Source organism: Chenopodium quinoa, unplaced genomic scaffold (genome assembly GCF_001683475.1).
Source record: "Chenopodium quinoa cultivar QQ74 unplaced genomic scaffold, ASM168347v1, whole genome shotgun sequence".
Classification (NCBI taxonomy): domain Eukaryota; kingdom Viridiplantae; phylum Streptophyta; class Magnoliopsida; order Caryophyllales; family Amaranthaceae; genus Chenopodium; species Chenopodium quinoa.
This window is the reverse complement of record NW_018742204.1, coordinates 1,913,423-1,934,153: the sequence shown is the minus strand read 5'-3', so window position 1 is coordinate 1,934,153 and position 20,731 is coordinate 1,913,423. Positions and strand designations below refer to the sequence as shown.

General features: G+C 36.3%; 2 protein-coding genes and 1 long non-coding RNA gene across 3 annotated transcripts; 1 reads left to right on the top strand and 2 right to left on the bottom strand.

The window, feature by feature from the left end:
* Positions 1 to 11,967: 11,967 nt before the first annotated feature.
* Positions 11,968 to 12,934, bottom strand: LOC110700696. The gene is made up of 2 exons (XR_002507262.1): positions 12,447 to 12,934; positions 11,968 to 12,008 (listed from the first exon to the last, which is right to left on the bottom strand). It is a non-coding gene; the product is annotated as an uncharacterized LOC110700696 (long non-coding RNA).
* Positions 12,935 to 14,979: 2,045 nt separating this feature from the next.
* LOC110706991 lies at positions 14,980 to 15,480 on the top strand. Its single transcript, XM_021888011.1, has one exon. It carries the CDS (start codon positions 14,980 to 14,982, stop codon positions 15,478 to 15,480), a length of 501 nt encoding a protein of 166 aa, XP_021743703.1.
* Positions 15,481 to 17,373: 1,893 nt separating this feature from the next.
* On the bottom strand, positions 17,374 to 19,705 carry LOC110698475. Its single transcript, XM_021879013.1, has 5 exons — positions 19,206 to 19,705; positions 18,343 to 19,100; positions 18,231 to 18,244; positions 17,604 to 18,062; positions 17,374 to 17,514 (listed from the first exon to the last, which is right to left on the bottom strand). The coding sequence occupies exons 1-5, from the start codon at positions 19,703 to 19,705 to the stop codon at positions 17,374 to 17,376; spliced, it is 1,872 nt and encodes a 623-aa protein (XP_021734705.1).
* Positions 19,706 to 20,731: the final 1,026 nt, after the last annotated feature.

Here is a 20,731-nt window from a genome sequence, read left to right as displayed (position 1 = left end):
TCTTACTACTTACCCTACACCACTCTCTCTCCTATAAATAACCCATAAATCCCCAAATTTTTCCCCACACAAGAGGTTAGTCTAATTTTCTTTCTCCTTTATTTTATTTCTTTTATTTTTCTTTTCCAAATTTTCCTGCTGCTGCCCCTATTCATGGTTGCTGTCGTCGCCCCTGCACGCCGAAAACCGGCGCTGACCACCTCTGGCCGCCGGTGAACCGCCAGCCCACCACGTATGGCTCCCTCTCCTTCCTCCTCTTTGTTATCTTTTATTTTGCTTAATGTTTATTTAATTATTTTGGGTTTTGATTTTGTAGTATAAACATTATATTTTTAGTATCAAAATCATGTTTTTGATAGTTTAAAGTTATACTTTCAGATTATAATTGTGTTATAAATTTTCAGATTTTATAATTTTAAAACCTAGGGTTTCAATTTATTTAAATTGGAATTTTAGGGTTTTTATGATCAATTAATTTGGGGCTTTTGTTCCTAGTCAATTTCTATTGATTAATTAGGAATAAAAACATGTTTTAAAGGAAGTTTTAAGGATTTTTAATCTAAATTATATTGCTAGAAATTTGGTTAAGTATTTATTTATTGTTGTTGGTTTTTTTCTAGGAAGTGATTATTCTCTAGGAGACTTTTAAGTGGTTAAAAGTGGCACAAAGGATTGTTTACACGAGGTACGTACATGGCTACTTCGTTGTAAGTAGTATCATGTTTAGGTACCAAAGAAAATTATATTAGTTTCATGATTAGAGAACACTTGGATGAAAATTGTTTGGTTATACATTTAATTAATTCATGTGCTTATGTTTATAAAACATGTTTTGGTGAATTGATTATGCTTGTATGGAATTATGAATGCAATCATGTTGAATTATATTAGATTAATTGTTTGTATGGAATGTTGATACAAGCATATTTTTATTGGATTGGTTTGTTAACCACATTTAGATTATTAAAGGATTGGAATTGAATGGTTTAAGTGGAATGAATTTATTAATTATTCCACAAGGTTGTTATTTATTTTATTTATTACTCAATCATGACTTGTTAGTATGTTGAGTAAAGGTGGATTAAGCCGAAATGGCTAGGTGAGTTGACTATGTTCAACAATTTTGGATAATTTGGAAGTTTAATGGAATTAAAGGTCGATTTGTGATGTGATCACCATTGTCCTAAATAAGATTAAAAGTGAATTGATTTATGATTGTTATGTATAGTCTACTTGAATGAGTCGACTATTAATTAAATTGTAATCACATAAAGTGAAACATGGATGAGCAATAAAACTCTAGAAAGCGTGCACTTCTAGAGTATTGACAATTATGGGTTGGGGTACACGGTGGTAGCCCGTGGCTTTTTGAGGCTTGTTTGATCAACATGTCCTCTTCTCTTTTGGTATTTACATCTATACTTATATATTAAAAAACGTTTCTACAAATGTATATGTACCACGTCATCCCCCCTATCTATATGCCACGTCATCTTTACTCACCTTATCATAGGTCCACATCACCACATAACAATGTGTCATCACCACTTCACAAATTATTCCACTTTAATTAAAAAAAGAAGAGGTAGGGTTTCGAACACTGTATCTTTAGGACAGAAGCCAAGACTACTAACCACCTTAGCTAATACTCATTTCATCATATATCTAGATGAATACACTTATATCTCTAAATAAAATGACAAGAAAATCAACAAATTAAAGCAATGTTGGCCATGTGATCCACCGCCACCAACTTGCCAGACCATCTCTCCGTGACACACTCCTTTATACATTCTCTCATCTCCACCGTCCATCAACCAATCCCATAAATCACGGCTCAAACTCAACCCCACACTAACTCCTACCATACAACCTACCGCACCATATCCCTACACTTTAGAGTTTATTAAACAAATTGTGGATCATAAGAATGCATGTTCTCAGCTTCAAAGTGATGATTAATCGATCATGGTGGCGGACGAACCAACTAGCAATCAATTATCATACATTCATACAATATATGATGATGGAAATTGAAGTTACACTAAGATTCGGAAGAGGGCTTGATTTATGATTGGTGGTTACAAATCACCAATTTAATTACCGCCACGGCGCCACCATGACGGAACACCGCCATAAATTTTTTGTTGAGGTAGGCGATTATAAAGACCCCTTAATTCTCCCTGAATAATATTGTAATTGAGTATGCAATTATTTCCAACCAATTAATTGTTATTCTTTCATATTCCTTTTCCATTTGGTGCAATTAATTCAAAAATTAATTAAAATCCAAGTAAATAAGATGTAAAGTTTGTAATTGAAATGTAAATTATACAATGATTTTTGAATTGAAGTTCCGAATATATATATATATATATATATATATATATATATATATATATATATATATGTTCTGTTTTCTTGCAATTTCCACAAGGCTTGCTTATTTCCCTCAAAAGAAAGGTTATTAGCTTATTAGTCTTCTTTTATGTTTTCCCGAATAAACTTTGATTCCTCAATTTAATCAGTTTTTTTAATCTTCAATATCTAATTGGTTTATTGATATGTCCATTTTATATAGTATTTTACCCCCATCCCTTGGTCGTTATTAGTAGTGTTTTTTTGGCTCTTTCGGGCCACTTTTATTACTAACTTTTGTGTTCTAGTGTTTTCGTAGTTTTAGTTATATTTTACAGGAAATTGCACTCTCGGAGCATTTTCCCGGGCTTTATGGATCAACTACGGAAGCTAGAAGGACACAGCCACTTTTGGAGCCCAGGATCGGTGAGAGCCGGTGATTAAGGGCTCGGTAATTGGGATCCCGAGGCATTTGGACCAAGTATTCAAGACCCGAGGAGGAAATCCGGATTGGGCCGAGAAATCAAGCCCAATCGAAGTCCAAGCACAAGGAGAAGCAACCGCCCGATCGGGCAACCTCTAGCACGATCAGGCACGGCAAGACCATTGTGTTGTGCGTGCTAAGGCGCGCCCGATCGTGCGAGCATCTAGCACGATCGGACGATGCTGCTTGGGAAGAACGCGAAGAAAAAGGCGCGCCCGATCGGGCGCACGTTTTTAGAAGACCTGATTAAGTTTAGTTTTAATTCTTGTTTTAGAAAACGTTTAAGTACGATTTTGTACGGAATTTTTAGATTACCTTCTTTCTTAGACTTTCTCTCTCTACTTAGTATTTTTCTCTCTCTTAAATTCTCTCTCAACTTTTGTTCTTAATTCTTCCTTTAATTCCAGATTTCTTTTCGGTAACAATTTCTTCCCTTTTAATTTCAGTTATTTTATTTGCTTTCTTGATTATGCTTTTATTTATTTATTTGATTAGTTTAGTCATGATGATTTGTGAGTAGTTTAATTTCTAGGGTTTATGGGGATCTAATAAATGATATGAAGGGGTAATTTGTTGATTGTTAATTATCAATGCTTGGTTGATTTCCTATTGATTGTTTTAATGCTATGCAATTAGGTTTGGCCAGATTTAATTGTATGAGTCTAGCAATATTAATTCGAGATTCGACAGATGAGAATTGATATTTAGGCTTAGTTTCAATAGGCGGATTAGTTTATAAATGGTTAAGTCGAGATTCGACAGATGAGATTTAATACCGGCAAATTAACTCTGTGATTATAATACGTAGCGAAAGCCCTTTATAATCTAATTAACCAATGCTTGATGATTGCTTATTATGATTTGCCCTGGAATATTGTTTATTAGTGAACCTATGCCCTAGGCCTTTAATATTTGATTTTCTCCCCACTTTATTCCTTTCGACTTTATTCTCCGTAGCTTAGATTTTATTCATAAAAATATTGGTTACTTAGATAATTTAGATTATAATAATTAATTACGAGTAAAAAGACCTGTTTCCTGTGGAGTTCGACCCTACTTGCCTATCTACTTTAGTTAGAGGATTTAGGTAATTATTTTTTATTAGGGGATACGACTTTACCCTGTCATTTATCTATAGTTTCTGATTTATTTTGTTTTGTTTTGTTTTTATTTTTTTATTTGGGTATTGTTGCAGAACTGAGCCTCAGGGTTCTTATAGTCATTGTGGAAGTCAGGAAAGGTTATTAGTAAGTCAATTTATTTGTGAATAGCAGTTTTGGTTTTTTATTTTAGAAATGTATTTGTTAAGTAATTAAGTAATGGAGTACTAAGATAGAAGAATAGATTATTTCATATATGAATCATTTTTTTTTTCTATTCCAAAGCTGAACTTCTTCATGTGATGTGAATAGGCCTCCTATGATTAATCTTTGATGTAGTTGTCTTTGAGGATTGGGGTTGTATGCTAGTAGGGAGGTTGAGAAATTACAATGTTGAGTATTGATCTATGTGTCTTGAGGTTTTTATTCTTTCTGAAAATTCTGATTTTGATGTGAAATTTATTTTCCCTACTGTGGTAGTTAATAAAAATTAGCTTAATGTAGTCATATTGACTTTTCTTAATTAATGTATAATATGCCAATTGTTCCATGAATGTCTTGGTCAATTGCAAGTTCTACTTTGATTTACTTCTGAATTATGATATGAGAGGACAAGGTTTTGTAGACATATGTTAAAACTTTATCGTGAAAGTTCGACAGTAGTGCATTCATTAAGGTTTAAGTTCTTTAATTACATGGGCAGAAAGAATAGAATGTGTATCCTTTAACCCATTCTAATTTGGTTTAACATCATATGTTTATGTGAAATTTCCTTAAACTCCAAAACAAATGAATCTGTGTAGGGATTGTTGTCTCCCTAAAATAATGAATCTGTGTAGGTACTCTGTGATCTCCCAAAAAAAATGAATGTAGGGACTCTTGTCACATATTGAGCAAAAGAGGAACTTGGACTTGGTATCGCTCATCTTAAAGGTATGTAGTTGCTTATATACCCAATTCTTCTCATGTATCTTATCTATATAAATCATTATAAGAAGTATGTGTTTTCTCTGTTATCCTATTTGTGGCTACATCTATCTATCAGTCAATGTATATGTGCAGTTTTTAATAAAAGGACAATAGTTACCGCCGGACAATAGTGATTATTCATATAAAACACAAATTACATTTTTTTTAATAGAAATCTAAATTATTCATAGAAAATTACATATATCAGTTATATGTTTTATGATGTATGGTTTTTTTTTTTTTTACGGTGTTTCACCCGGTTCACCTTTTGTGTTTTATGATGTGCGTACTGAAATTGAAGTATGACATGGTTGACATCAATATCTGAAAGTTTATCTTTGAGAGTACATGAATACCTTATCTTCAATAAAATGTATTTTATGCTTAGTATAGGAACCATTATAATACATGAAAGCATTATTTTTAAATATTCCAATAAAATCTAACTACTATGGAATCTGACACTACCTGCTAAATGAATAATTCTACTACATTATTCAGTATAAGTTTTAGTTCTCTGCTATCCAATATCATAAGTTGGTATGGTTTTGCCACCGCCGCTATATAAACAACACTATAAGAAACGAAGACAGAAATATGTCGTGATTTTAAAGCTAACAACAACAAGTGGTGGCACAACAACAAGAATCCGAAGCAATAGTTCAAAAGATTTGCAAACTGCAACAGAGCACGCAACACAATCAGCCATATACAAATTAAAGGAATGTTATAACTTGATATAGCTGATTTCAATTTAGAAGGAATTCAGAGAGAAAGGAAAAAACGACGCATAGCAGACATCAACTGAGTTAAAGAGGAAATGAATTTCGAGACTTTGAAGCACAATTATATGGAGGTGTGTTGGGAGAATAAAGCCCTAATAGAAGAGCTACGTAAAGCCAAAAATTTAGGCGATGTTTTAAACTAGGGAGTTATATAAACATAATTTGAATTACTTCTATCAATATTTTAATAATTGTTGTATAATAACATTCAAAAATATATCTTGCAATTAAAAATTTCTTGAGTAAAATGAACATGTTTTGAATTACTTCTTTCAATATATTATAATAATTATTGTATCATAACAATTTTAAATATACCTTGAAAAGTAATTTTTCACAGACAAATTTAACGTTTCAACAAAGTCATTTTGCTATAAGGAAAAACAAATGGAAAAACAAGATCAAGCAAGGTATAGAAGGCTAATGTGAAGAATCATCCTTATACAAAGGAGAAACAAGGCTGGAAACAACAACCCATCCAGTAGAAATGCTAGATTTTCCCAACCACAATGTATGCCAGTTCTTTGGCCACAATATACATTTACCTCATTGATGAATGCAGTGCAACGAGCACACCAACCACAAACAACCAGAGGTTGGTAACACCAATTTATTTAAAAAGATAAATTATTTTTTAAGGACTTATGCCTGTTTCTTACCTTATAAAAAAACAATTAAAGGAGAAACAAGTGCACCAACCAATACATAATTATCTGGTAGTGCTTCAAGACGGCGTACAAGAATTGAAGACATACAACCCACACCCACATCTAAGCGCATAATGAATTTAGTATCACCAATGAGGCCTACCATTGAAAATGGAGAATCTAACTCCATACCTCCCCAACCCAACTTAACAAGAGGTAATACGATTTTATATATATCCTCTAATTTTACCAAATTAAAAACCAATAATTGTTACATATGTATATTCAACACTGTTTTCTATGACAGTGGTCAGCAATAACTCAACAACCGACCAAAGGGCACCTTCAACACCACTTACACTTCATCAAAGTAAGTTTATATATAGCTCATTTGTATAAAAACCTACAATAAAACATTATCAACCTAACTAATTCACTCCTATATGACTTCTTAAAAGGAAAATTCACAAAACCCTGGAACTTTGGTTGTCCAAAAAACATGTGTCAAGATTGCGGTGCGAAGGTTTGGATAGAGGAAAGAGTTAAAAGAGAAAAAAAAAAGTTGACTATCCAAAATACAGCATATGCCGTCAAAAAGGAAAGGTCATACTTCCACTTCTTACAGAACCACTAGACTACTTAAAGTCGCTTCTCGATCCAAATAATGGGTCATGGTCAACAAAGTTCAAGGAGTGCATTAGAACTTACAATTCTATATTTGCATTCACGTCAATGAGAGGCAAAGTGGACAACACTATTAATAGAGGAAGAGGTCCTTATGTATTCAGAATCCACGATCAAAATTACTACAAGATTGGATCTTTGTTACCACCTGATGGGAAGCAACCTAGATTCACCCAACTCTATGTGCACGACACTGGTAATGAAGTTCGTAATAGAATTAACTCACTAGAAGCAACCGACTTTGACCCTGAAATAGTTGATGGACTTTCCAAAATGTTATACAAGAACAATAAACTAGCAAAAGTGTTCAAAATGGCCAGGAAACGATTATTAAATGTTGAAATGCACCCTGTTTTGTTTTTCCTGATTGGAACACGTTCAAAGGATGGTAGACAATACAATATACCGTCCAGTAATGAACTTGCAGCTTTGATTGTGGGAAATGGAGAAAGTGAAGGAGGACAACGAGATGTCATAGTTGAAGAAAAGCGTCGTGGACTTCGAAGGATATCCGAAAACCACCCCAGTTTCATGGCTTTACAATATCCACTTTTATTTCCGTATGGAGAAGATGGCTTTAGAATTGACATCTTACACCGAGATGTAGAGTCAACAACGCGTAAGAAAAAAAAACAGTCACAATGCGCGAATATTATGCTTTTCTCTTGATGGAAAGATTAAATGAGGCTCGCACACTCATTCTTTGTGGGCGTTTGCGCCAACAATTCATTGTGGATGCATTCACATGCATGCAAGAAGTGAGGTTAGATTATGTTCGTCATAACCAGCAAACAATAAGAAAAGAAGTGTTGTGCGGAATGACCGATGCTGTTTCGCGAGGGGACACATCTTCTGCTTCAATAGGACAACGAATTTTCCTACCGTCTTCCTTCACTGCTGGACCTAGATACACGGTGGAGAACTACCATGATGCATTGGCCATTTGCCGATAGGCTGGGCCACTGGATCTATTCATAACGTTTACTTGCAATCCAAAGTGGTAAGTAATTACCGAATTCTTAGCAGACATACCAGGTCAAGGTTCAGAAGACAGACCAGATGTTGTGGTTCGCGTATTTAAACTCAAGATAGATGAATTAATACGTGATCTGACTACAAGAGAACACTTTGAACGGACAATAGCAGGTAGTACCTCAACCTAAATTCTGAGTACAAAAATAGCACACAGAAAAATAAGAAAGCTAAGATTTTGTTTTACCAATGCAGTGGTATATACCATTGAATTTCTAGAAAAAGGGGACTACCACATGCACCCATCCTATTATTCTTGCATTCGGATGATAAGCCACAAAGTCCAGAAGACATAGATAGGATTATTTCAGTAGAACTACCGGACAAAGATCATGACTTGATTGGTTGCAAAATTGTCGTCCAATCGATGATGCATAGACCCTGTGGGACAAAGAATCAAAACTCTCCATGCATGCAAGATGGAAAGTGCTCAAAACACTATCCAAAGGATTTTCAAGGAATGTAGACACCCATTTGTGTCTCCCCAAAACCAAACCCAGTGATGAGTACCTTTCATGTTGAATTATAATCGAATGAAGTGAAAGTGTGGAAAGTCTAGTGTTGCGGATAGTTTTATTTTCTTTTCTCTTCTCTCTATTTTTGAAAACTTATTTTAATAAAACAGCCAATCCAGTTTTTTTGGTCCATGATATGGGTCCAATAATAGTGTAGTTTGATGGGGCTTGAAAAGAGCTTTCCAACGATATATTATAAGCCCAATTCCGATGAATAATGAGGAAGTTATGGCCAAATTACTAAACTGGGTCGGTTTGAGCCTTATATGCGGCCCAATGATCTAGAGGAGGGACTAATATGGATTTATCATTCCTAATGCAATTAGGAATGGTTTTAGTTTTCTATATTCTTCTAGAAGGTTTTTTTCATTCCTAATTCAATTAGCATTGATAAATTGACTTTTGTTGACTTTTTAGAGTTTTAATCAGAATAAAAGAATGTTTTTGAGGAAAATACGGAACCTTAGGGGAGTCCGCAGTACCAAGACCCCTATAGTTCCACGCCGCCACATTCATGGCTGATTTGGTGGCTCGTCCCGGGCAGCCACCTTACCCTCAGACATCTCCGGAGTAGAATCCGAAGTGGAAGAACTGTTATTGCTACATTTCCTCTTTTTAAAAGGCTTAAAGAACGGCAGACTGTAGACACCCATTTGTGTCTCCCCAAAACCAAACCCGGTGGTGAATACCTTTCACGTCGAATCATAATCGAATAAAGTGAAAGTGTAGAAAGTTTAGTGTTGCGGATAGCTTTAATTTCTTTTCTCTTCTTTCTGTTTTTGAAAACCTAGTTTAATAAAAACAGAAAATACAGTTTGGTAGGTCCATGATATGAGTCCAATAGTAGTGTAGTTGGATGGGGCTTGACAAGAGCTTTCCAACGATATATTATAAGCCCAATTCCGATGAATATTGAGGAAGTTATGGCCAATTTACTAAACTGGGCCTGGTTTGAGTTTTAAGTACGGCCCAATGATCTAGGGGAGGGCCTAATATGATTTATCATTCTGTAGACACCCATTTGTGTCTCCCCAAAACCAAACCCAGTGATGAGTGCCTTTCACGTCGAATCATAATCGAATGAAACGAAAGTGTGGAAAGGTCTAGTGTTGCGGAAAGTTTTATTTCTTTTCTTCTCTCTGTTTTTGAAAACTTTATTTTAAGAAAACAGCCAATCCAGTTTGGTTGGTCCATGATATGGGTCCAATAGTGGTGTAGTTGGATGGGGCTTGCAAAGACCTTTCCAACGATATATTATAAGCCCAATTCCGATGAATATTGAGGAAGTTATGGCCAATTTACTAAACTGGGCCTGGTTTGAGTTTTAAGTACGGCCCAATGATCTAGGGGAGGGCCTAATATGATTTATCATTCCTAATGTAATTAGGAATGGTTTTGGTCTTCTAGAACATTCTAGAAGGTCTTATCATTCTTAATTCAATTAGGATTCTTCAGAGTTTTAATCAAGATCAAATAGCATTTTCGACTGAAATTATATTATTTTATCTTCCAATACAGTAAAATTATCAGATTTTCGAAAACGCGTTAAAAGCCGGTTTGGCGTCCAACCCCAGGCCTTGGCGCCTGAAATCAGGATTGGCGCCAGACGCCAGCCATTGGCGCCTGACGCTAGCCACTGGTCCTGGCGCCAATGAGCCAGGGCTGGCGCCAAGTTAGTTTTTCGATCTTCAGACTCTGTTTTGATAAATTATCTTTTTTGGATGTTTTTCTCTATAAATATCGTATAAAAAACTCCGTTTTCAATCATCATCAATCTGTTTTCATTCATCATCTACCAACTATCTTTACCAATAATCAACTCTCTTCATTCACAAAATTATTCATCAATTACCATTCATCAATTCTTTTCATTCAATTTCTTTTATTCATCCCTTTCATGCATTCTTTCTTCCTTGCTTTTTTTCATACAAAATTCCGCATTCACAAGATCTAGATACGCCTAGCCATATTCGAAGTTGCCTTTGCCCTAGACGTGAAAGGTTTTAATTTCTGAGGGTTTGGTCCCAAATCTCTATTTCAATTATTTAATTTAATTGTTTGTTTATTATTTTCCTTGAAGTTACTAACGTGTGTATTTTGTAATTAGAAAGAGGTACGAGGCATCCAAGTAAGTACTTTAATGGTTTAATTGATTTCATGATGTAGATATCATGCTTAGATCGTTATTTATGATTCCTAGTATCATGTCTAGGGTATCTTTAATATTAAGTATGATTAAAAGTATGATGCTTCCTATGTTCTTCCTAATATTTATGATTGTTAGTATCATGTTAGGGTTAAAGATTTGATTTTATTTCTTAGTGACATGCTAGGGTTTGTTATTAATTTTGTTAGTATCATGCCTAGGATCTTGCTATTTTTATTATGCTTTAACATGATTTATGACTATTTTTATATTTGTTTTGATTATGAATATTATTATTATTATTTTGATGATTATTGTTTTGATGATTGTAATTATTATTATGATTGTTATTATGATGATTATTGTTTTGATGATTATAATTATTATTTTGATTATTTATGATTATGTTGCTTGATGAAATTATTTATTGTTATTGCTTGATTACACCTTTTATGCATGTTTAAAGGGAATTTGGTACTTGTAATCATGCTTAATAAGATAATTAATAATCTTATTTAGGGTTAATTTGATTATATTTCAAGTGATCGCCAATAATAATTTTATTTGTGCATTAATATTCAACCAACATAGATAAACAGGTTTAGGGTAATCCTATTGATTGCATGTTAGTCAGAAAGCGCACATGAATACGATCAGAATAAAGTAAAGGCCTATTATTAGGGCATGTTTAATCTCTTTTAGGTTGTATTTGTACCTTCATCCCCGAACCCTTATTTGGTTCAAGACCTTATGGAGTTGACGATCTCTTGGATCGTTAAGGGGTGTAACACTAGGCGAAAATATGAATTTGCCACCGGTTCAAAACCCCCCAATGCCACCGGTTTTGAACCGGTGGTCATTTGGGGGGTGGCAATACTCCGAAGCAAAGGCCACCGGTTCAAAACCGGTGGCAATAACCCTTCCAGCTTTATTTTTTTTTTGGTATTATATATAAATGCCACCGGTTAACCGGTGGCAATGTGCATGGAAATATATATATTTTTTTTGTTTTTGGTTTTGTTTTTTCCACTTGAAATATACTCTAACGATTCAATGTAATTAGGTAAGAAACACAACATCGAAAAAAAACATCGAAATCAACCGAAATATAATCCAAAATATAATTATCATTAAATTGTTATTGTAAAATACCAAAAAAAAAAAATTACAACATAAAAATAAATTAATAAATAAATAAAATTAAGTTCTAAAACAATATTCCAAAATCAACATCTTGATTTTTTTTGACACAAACATCTTGATTCTTCGTGGAGTCATAATCTAATACCTGTATCAATTAAAACACTAAAATTAATAAAACTCAAGAACTAAAAAAAAAATGCATTATCTACCCAGAAAACTCAAATTAATAATAATAAAAAAAATTCCCAGAAATCCCCGAAAAAAAAAAACAGAAAACTCAAAATAAAACAAAACAACCTAAAAAACGCATGCAATTTCACCAGAATACTCATACAATTTCGAAAATCAGAACACCAAGATTAAAATTAATAAATAAAAACTCACAAAAAACACGAAAAAAAAAATTAAAAAAAAATCCAGAACACTCATGCAATTTCGAATTAAACATAAACCCAGAAACCCTTGAATAATCAAATTAAACCCAGAAACATAGACCCATCAACACTCATTAATTAAACCCAGAAAATTCCAAAATCAATTAAACATAGCAATTACAAAATCAATTAAACCCAGAAACCGTAACCTCGAAATATCAAACCCAAAAACTGCGAAAAAGAGCGAAAATTGGTGTTGATGATGTAGATCTGACGGTGTTGTTGATGTTGCTGGTGTGGTGGTGGCGTGGTGGTGATTTCGTGGGTAATGGATTTTTTTCGGGTGAAGTTGGGTGATTTCGGTGGTTGATGGTGGCTGTGTAGTGCGGATTTGATGGAGTACGAAGGAGGGGAACGGAGGAGAGAGGACGAAGGGCGACGAGAAGGAGATCAGTTGGGGAGTAAGAACGAAGGAGAGAAGGAGATAGAGAGAAGGAGGAGAGCAGGAGAGGCGACAGAGGAGAGAGAATATTAGGGTTAGGGTATATAAAGGAAGGGAAAAGAGAATGGTGGACTTTTTTTTTTTATTATTTGATTGTTGCCACCGGTTCAAAACCGGTGGCCTTTATCATTTATGCCACCGGTTCGGCTTGAACCGGTGGCAATGTACATATGCCTAATCCCGCCCATTTTTTAAGCCACCGGTTCTACTAGTGTAACCTTCACCTCGTGAACGGTTTACAAGTTCCTAAAACTTGTTGGCGACTCTTTTGCTCTATCTTTATCCCTTTTGGACGCCACCGTACTTTAGTGTATGATCACAGTGGGGTTCAAGCTAGGGGTTAACGCTTGAAATTTATTCTCTACAAGGAGCAACAATGCTAAATGATGAGGGTTACCCTATTTACAGAAGACGAGAAAATAGCAGAACAGCAACAAAAAATGGACAGATATTGGATAATAGATTTGTAATACCTTACAACATCGACATGGTGGTCAAATATCAAGCCCACATAAATGTTGAATACTGCATAAAGATAGGTCACTGAAATACCTATTCAAGTACATGAACAAAGGACCAGACATCGCTCTTGCAAGAATTGAGCAGACTAGAGGGGAAAATGAAGGGTCTCACACTCAAACACCAGGGGAAAAAGTAGTAGATGAGATAGAGAATTATCTAAAATGTAGATATGTGTCTGCCTCTAAAGCTTGCTGGCGAATATTTTCATTTATCATCCAATACAAGGATCCCCTAGTACAAAGACTTACGTTCCACCTAGAAAATCAACAACACGTGCTTTTTCAAGACCATGAGCACCTAAATGATGTCCTGGAAAGAGTGGGGCAGAAGAAAACAACATTAACAGAGTGGATGACTGCTAATAAGTTGTACGCAGAAGCACGTGACCTAACATATGTAGACTTCCCTACAGAGTGGAGGTGGTTGAGTGATGAGAAAAAATGGCAAAAAAGGAAGATAGGGACGAGCATTGGAAGGATTTACTTTGCCCACCCAGTGTCCGGTGAGAAGTTCTATTTAAGGTTGTTGCTTAATATTGTCAAAGGTGCGACATGCTTCGAAGACATCAGGACAGTGGTGGAATTATACATCCAACATACAAGGCAGCATGCCATGCACTTGAACTTCTAACTGGAGATAATGAATGGCATGAGTTTTTACATGAAGCAGTTATATGGGCTACTGGCACACAATTAAGGAACCTCTTTGTTACAATACTACTGTTTTGTGAGGTTTCAGACCCAAAAGACTTGTGGGAAAAGCATTGGGAAGCCTTATCGGATGATATAACTCACAGACAACGACAAAGACTTGGTATTGCAAACCTGAGTCTTACTAAAGAGCAACTTCGAAACTACGCTCTATATGAGATCGAAAAACTCTTAAATAGAGAGAATAGAAGCCTCATTGATTACCACGGAATACCGCTACCAGATGCAACTTTACTACAAGACTCTGGAAACCGGATGGTATTAGAAGAGCAAAGCTACGACACCCAATCGTTGGCTCGCAATGCATGTGACTTAGAGAATGGATTGAATGCTGAACAGAGAAATGTTTATGATAACATCCTTGAAGCGGTGTACCATAACACAGGGAAACTCTTCTTTGTTTATGGTAGTGGAGGAACTAGAAAGACTTATTTATGGAAAGCTTTAATATCGAAGCTTCGGTCAGAAGAACATATAGTCCTCGCAGTGGCATCGTTAGGGATAGCAGCACTACTTCTACCTTCAGGGAGAACCGCACATTCTAGGTTCAAGATCCCTATGAATTTAAATGAGAATTCTTGTTGTAGCATTGAACAAGGATCTGACCTTGCTGAATGAATCCAAAAAACTAAGCTCATAATATGGGATGAGGCACCAATGGTCCATAGATATGCATTTGAAGTAGTATATCGCACCTTGAGAGATATAATGCAACTCTCTAACCAGACAACAAAGGATAAAGTTTTTGGTGGAAAAACTATTGTATTAGGAGGCGATTTTCAACATATACTACCTGTTGTTCCAAAAGGGGGACGAGTAGACATTGTAGATGCATTTGTCAGCAAATCAAACACCATTTTGACACAATGTATTATACACACACTAAAGACAAATATGCGGCTACGTCAGTCAGACAACATACATGACCTGGCAGCTTTCAGCAAATGGGTATTAGACATAGGAAATGGCTAAATAACAACAACAACAAAAGAAGGTGAGGATGAACCAATGTGGATAGATATTCCAAGTGACTTATTAATAAATGGAGGAGCTAATCCAATAGTAACATTGGTGGAGGAAGTTTACCCTGAAATCCTTGATAAGCACATGGACCCGAGATATCTCCAACAACGGGCCATACTAGCTACAAAAAATGAAACAGTTGACAAGATAAATGGACATATCTTAGAAATTATTCAAGGAGAAGAGAGGATCTACAAGAGTGCAGACAGAATATGTCAAGCTACTAGAGGTCGGAGAAATGTGGAGTCATTGTACCCTACAGAATTCCTAAACACTTTGCAGTTCCCGGGCGTATCAAACCATGAAATACATCTTAAGGTAGGGTGCCCAATACTGTTATTGAGGAACATCAGCCAAAGAGATGGCTTATGTAATGGTACACGGCTTATTGTAACCAGATTACAAAATCGAGTGATTGAAGCACAGATTGTAACTGGAACAAATGCAGGAGACCTGGTTTGCATACCACGTGTGGAGATGTCTTAATCAGATACAAAATGGCCATTCATCCTAAAGCATCGGCAATTCCCAATCAAGGTTTGCTTCGCAATGACAATCAACAAAAGCCAAGGGCAAACTTTCGATCACGTTGGAATATACTTACCAGAACCAGTCTTCAGCCATGGGCAACTTTACGTGGCTGTCTCAAGAGTCACCGCAAGAAAGGGACTCAAAATCTGCATCCCTAACACACAATGTGATGAGAGCCACATTTAAAAAACAAAAAATGTCGTGTGCAAAGAAATTTTTAATGACCTTTAGCTTCAGGAAAAATGAATCTGTTAGACATAGGTTTAACAGTAAGCCTTGACTTATCAACCGTTAATAAAATCCTATACATTCCATAAAGTTTAATCCTGTTTATTATTATTCAAAATTTAATAATATAGTATATGTTTCTTTACAAGCTAAAAGCAAGACAACTTTGATATTATTTGAAAGACAATTTATTTTGATTGAGCAAAAATAATGATGGTTCTGCATGATTGGTGTTGGGCGCATATTATTGGTACTACTCTAAGTTGTTTAAAGAAATGTTCATGATTAGTTAATTGAGTGAGGTGTTTAAACTGTACCTTGAGTAATTTTATTTAGGAAAAATACACTTTATAAATCCCAACTATTGCCCATTTACCTACAACAATCCCAACTACAGTTTATTTTTTAACAATCCTAAGTATTGAACCAGTTTGCCTAGAGCAGTCCCAACAGGTCACCAACCTACATTAGCAGGTAAAAAACACACGTGGCATTTCTTTTCCTTTTTTTTAATTCAAATTTTGACTTCTTCCCTTAGCTGGCAATTGTTGCCCGTTATTTTCTCCTCTCCTCTCTTCTTCTCCCCTGTTTCTGCAATTAAAGTTTTTTAATTTTTTTTTTGCGATTCCTTTAATTAATCAATGGCTGGTGGAAGAACTTCACTTGGTGGGTCCCCTGATTCTTCTTCAAGCTCTAGAGGAGGCTTATATGCTAACATGAAGTGCAATTGTGGGCTAGATGTTGTTGTTCGTACAATGAAGAAGGGACCAAATGTTGGTTGTAAGTTCTTTGGCTGCTCAAAATGGCCAGTAAGTTAATTACTAAGTTAATTGGTTGTTAGTTTATTCTGTTGTGATTGCATTTTTGGGTAATGAAGATATGTTGATGTTGTTGTTTTTTTTTTTATTTTGAAATTTTGAAATGATGGTGAAATTAGGGTTTTGTTGCAACTGTACAGGACACTGATTGCAATTTCATGAAGTGGGTGGACTGTAACAATGGGGATGACTTGAGGTTTCATATCTTTGAAAGGGAAACAAAAATAGCTGAGTTGGAGATGCATAAGGCTATGTTAGAGGACAAAGTCAAGAGATTGCAAGGAAAGAAGGAAAATTTCGCGGACGAGCTGCAAGAAATGAAAGCTGAAATTACCTAACTTAGGATTGAACTCATGCGTTGTTCAAGGACTGAATCCAATTTGACATTGGCTCTGTTTTCTTCATGGGTGTTCTTTGGCATTGTGGTTTGTATTTTAAAGATGGGTTCTTGATTAATATTGAACTAAGTAGCTTATTATTTGTTGAAACATTATGTACTCATGTCAATTGAGAGTACTTTAGTGTGTGATGTGTTGCTAGATCAGCATTGTGGTTTGGATTTCACTTTGTATTTTGTCAGTGTTTATGCAATGAAATAAAAGTTGACATTTGAACAATATATGCTTCATTTCTTATCATACACAAAGATAGATTCATGTTAGAGTAAAGTAGTAGATTCATTTAAAGTCAAACAAGTCCAAAATAACTAGCCAACATGCATGCACAGGTTATTACAAGTACAAAAGAAACATTGTTTCATACACAAAAGGACATTGTTTCATACAAACACATTCTACATATGCTACTGAGTTTGATGATGCTTGGTTGTTTTGTGGCTTAAGCTATCTCGAGTCATGACATTATAGGCTTGCTGACTTGATGCTGCTCTGGTCTTCATGGTGATAGTTGTTCCAGATAGCTCCTTAGAAGATTTTCCTCTAACCTAGAAGACAAATATACAAGTGTGGTTAGTGAAATTTGAAAGTGAAAAATAAGAAATGACAGAGATCCAAGTTAGTCTAGGTTACTTACATTGGGTAGTACAGACCCATCTGCACCAAATAGAACTCCAACCCCTATAGGAGCTCTTCCCCTTCCTTTGCCACCCCTTGTATGGCCTCTCCAAGAACCTCTACCACCCATTGTCTGCCTCCTCCCACCAGCTCTGCCACCCCTTCTCACTGTAGATTGAGACAACCCAACAGCCTGTGATGTAGCTGCTGCAGAAGTCTGTGATTGACCTCTCCCGGTCTGAGGTTGTTGACCACCTCTTGCACCCACTCTCCCTCTTATTGCCCTTCCCCCTCTCCCAAGTTGAGTGGGTTGGGCAGATATGTGATGATGTGGTGGGGCAACCTGTGCATCAGCAACACTAGTTTGGGATGGCTGGCAATATTTATTAGGTCTTCCCCTAGGTTTCTTTGTGGGTGGTTCAGGTGGGGCCTCTGCAGTATCCTTGTGAGGACACTTTCTTTTGTTGTGGAGGGTGGACTTACACAAAGAAAAGGAAATTTGTATGCCAGTTTTGGTTAAAGTGTCTGGTTTTTAGGATTCTCATAGGGGTCCTTCATCCTATTCTTCCTAGGTATCCCTGGTCCAATCTTAATTGGAGGTGGAGCTGGGGGCAAGACACTTTGGCCAATATCTCTCACCTTATACAGGTGGAATAGAACCTGTGACAATTCAAACCAGTATACATGTAATGTCAGTGCTCAAATCAAGATACAACTATTCATGTGAAAAAGACAAGACATTATATAACCAAGTTTACCTGCATAGGCTTTCAAGTAGTTTTCCCTAGTGTAACAGGGATCCACATAGTGCTCTGCTTCTTTCATTAGGAAGAATATGCATGCACATGCATGACAACAGGGAATGCCAAGCATATCCCATTTCCTACAAGAACAACTCCTAGTTTCCAAGTTGACAACAACCTGATCCATATTATGAGAGACATTGAACAAAGTCTCTGAAGATGGGAACACTTCACAATAGGCAGACTTGTTCTTCTCCTTATTCAACTTAGACTGAATTCTTGGGCAAAGAGCAGTTGTGCACTTCATCATTTCACTTCTTTTCTTCACTATCCTTTGCATAAGCATAGCTCTGATGTCTTCCAGGCAATGGAGAAGATGCTTTGTCCTAGCCTGAATTATATACCCATTGAAGGTCTCAGCTATATTGCTTGTGATAGCATCTGTTTTAATTGAATTTCTGAGATAAGCCCTGCAAAATAAATATGGATTGTAGCGTTTGAAAGCTTCAGCTGCATCATTGTTGATTACAGCCAGCTCCTGCAATCTTTCTTCATAATCAGCAATGTTGTAACTCTTTGCAATCCTCCAAAATTGCAACTTGAGTTCATCTCCTCTATAAGTCTTATGCCTGTGTGCAAACACATGTCTTGCACAGTGCCTATGTTCAGCTTTGGGCAACACGTGGAGACAACATTCAATATGGCCTTGCAAAACCAAAGACAACAAATTTTCAGGAAAGTTGACAACATGATTTAATAGCACAAGATAGAAACTGCATAAAAAAAGAAGAAAAGAACTTACTTAATGCTCATCTGAAATGATAGCAACCTCTTCACCTTCACCCAACAGGAGACAAGCTTGGATGTGTTTGAAAAACCACTCCCAGCTTAAGTTGTTCTCCCCTTCCACTATAGCCCATGCCACTGGGTACATTTGGTCATTGGCATCCCTGCCTACTGCATACAGGAGCTGACCACCCAGGAAGGTCTTCAAGAAACAAGCATCAACAGCTAAAACCTTCCTGCAACCCTCTATCCAACCCTTTGCAAGACCTTCTAAGCACATAAACAGCCTTTGGAAGATTGGTGGAGGGATCTTTTGCATAACAGTCACTAACTCAGTGTGACTACCTGGGCTGGTTTTGTTCAGTGCAGCTAAATAGCCTCCCACTTTAGTGTAGTGCTCATGCATGGATCCATGTAACAACTTATGGGCTGCATACTTGACCTTATATGCAAACACTCTAGTCATTATTATCTTGTATGCACTTTTAATACAGTCCACTATTTCTTTTGCAGGCCAGTGGGGCCTTGTTTTGAACACTTCTAGAAACTGTTCAGCAACCCATTTTGCTTTCAACTGTCTGTTCTTCTTCATGTTTCTGTAACAAGTGTGCTTGTTGCACACACTTTTGACCAAAAAGGTTGCCTTGCCAGCATGCCAAGAAGCATACAATCTAAAAGGGCACCCTTTAATGCACCTTGCCTCAGTTCTTTGACCCTTGTTCTTGTTGCTGTTACAGATCACTAAATTTTTGCCCTAAAAGACTGCATACTTTGCAACTGCTTCTTTGAAGTCATCCCTCTTAGCAAACCTCAAACCAACTCTCCAATTAAATTGTGAGAAATATGTGTCTGGACTCACTAGCAAGCTTGATCTCTTTCTCAGGTTCCCCTCCACTCCTTCATCATCACTAGGTGGTGGTGTATTTTCTTCCTCATCACTCTCATCATACTCACTTTCATGCTCACTGCCTTTATCTTGTACTTCCTCAACTTCAGGTGCCTTGCTCCCCTCAATTGCTTCTTTAGCCAACTGAGCAGCAGCTTGAACTAACTGTGTGGTACAAGCCTTTAAACTCCCTAGCTTGGTCATACTCTTTATCACTCACATCAGAATCATAAAACTCCCCATCTTCGAAAATTGCCTCATTATAGTCTTCCTCCAGTTCTACATCTAATCCATCCAATCCACTTTTAAACTGCTCAGCTTCCAATTCAACATCATCCTCGCCCACTGTCTTCATCAGTATAAACTCCGCCAAAAACATAATCTACACCTCCCACAACCTTCCCTGCTTGACTACTCTCAACTAATACACCTTTCCCTTTATCTGTTAAAGGGTTATACAAAGGGTCTCCCTGATCATCCTCATCACTGTAAAAACCCTCAACCAACTGGTCTAGCCTAAGTGGATTATTAGGCCTGTCATCAAGCCAATCATAATCATCATCAGCTAAGGGTTGTAAGGTTTTAGTAGGAGTGGTTGTATTTGTAGGTGCAGTGGTTTTTTGTGGAGTAGTTTGCTTTAAAAAACCTAGATCTAAAGTATTAATACCAGTCTGAGTAGGGAGGGGGGGTTTGGGGCATCTGTATGTTTGGGTGGGTGGGAAGATGCTTTTT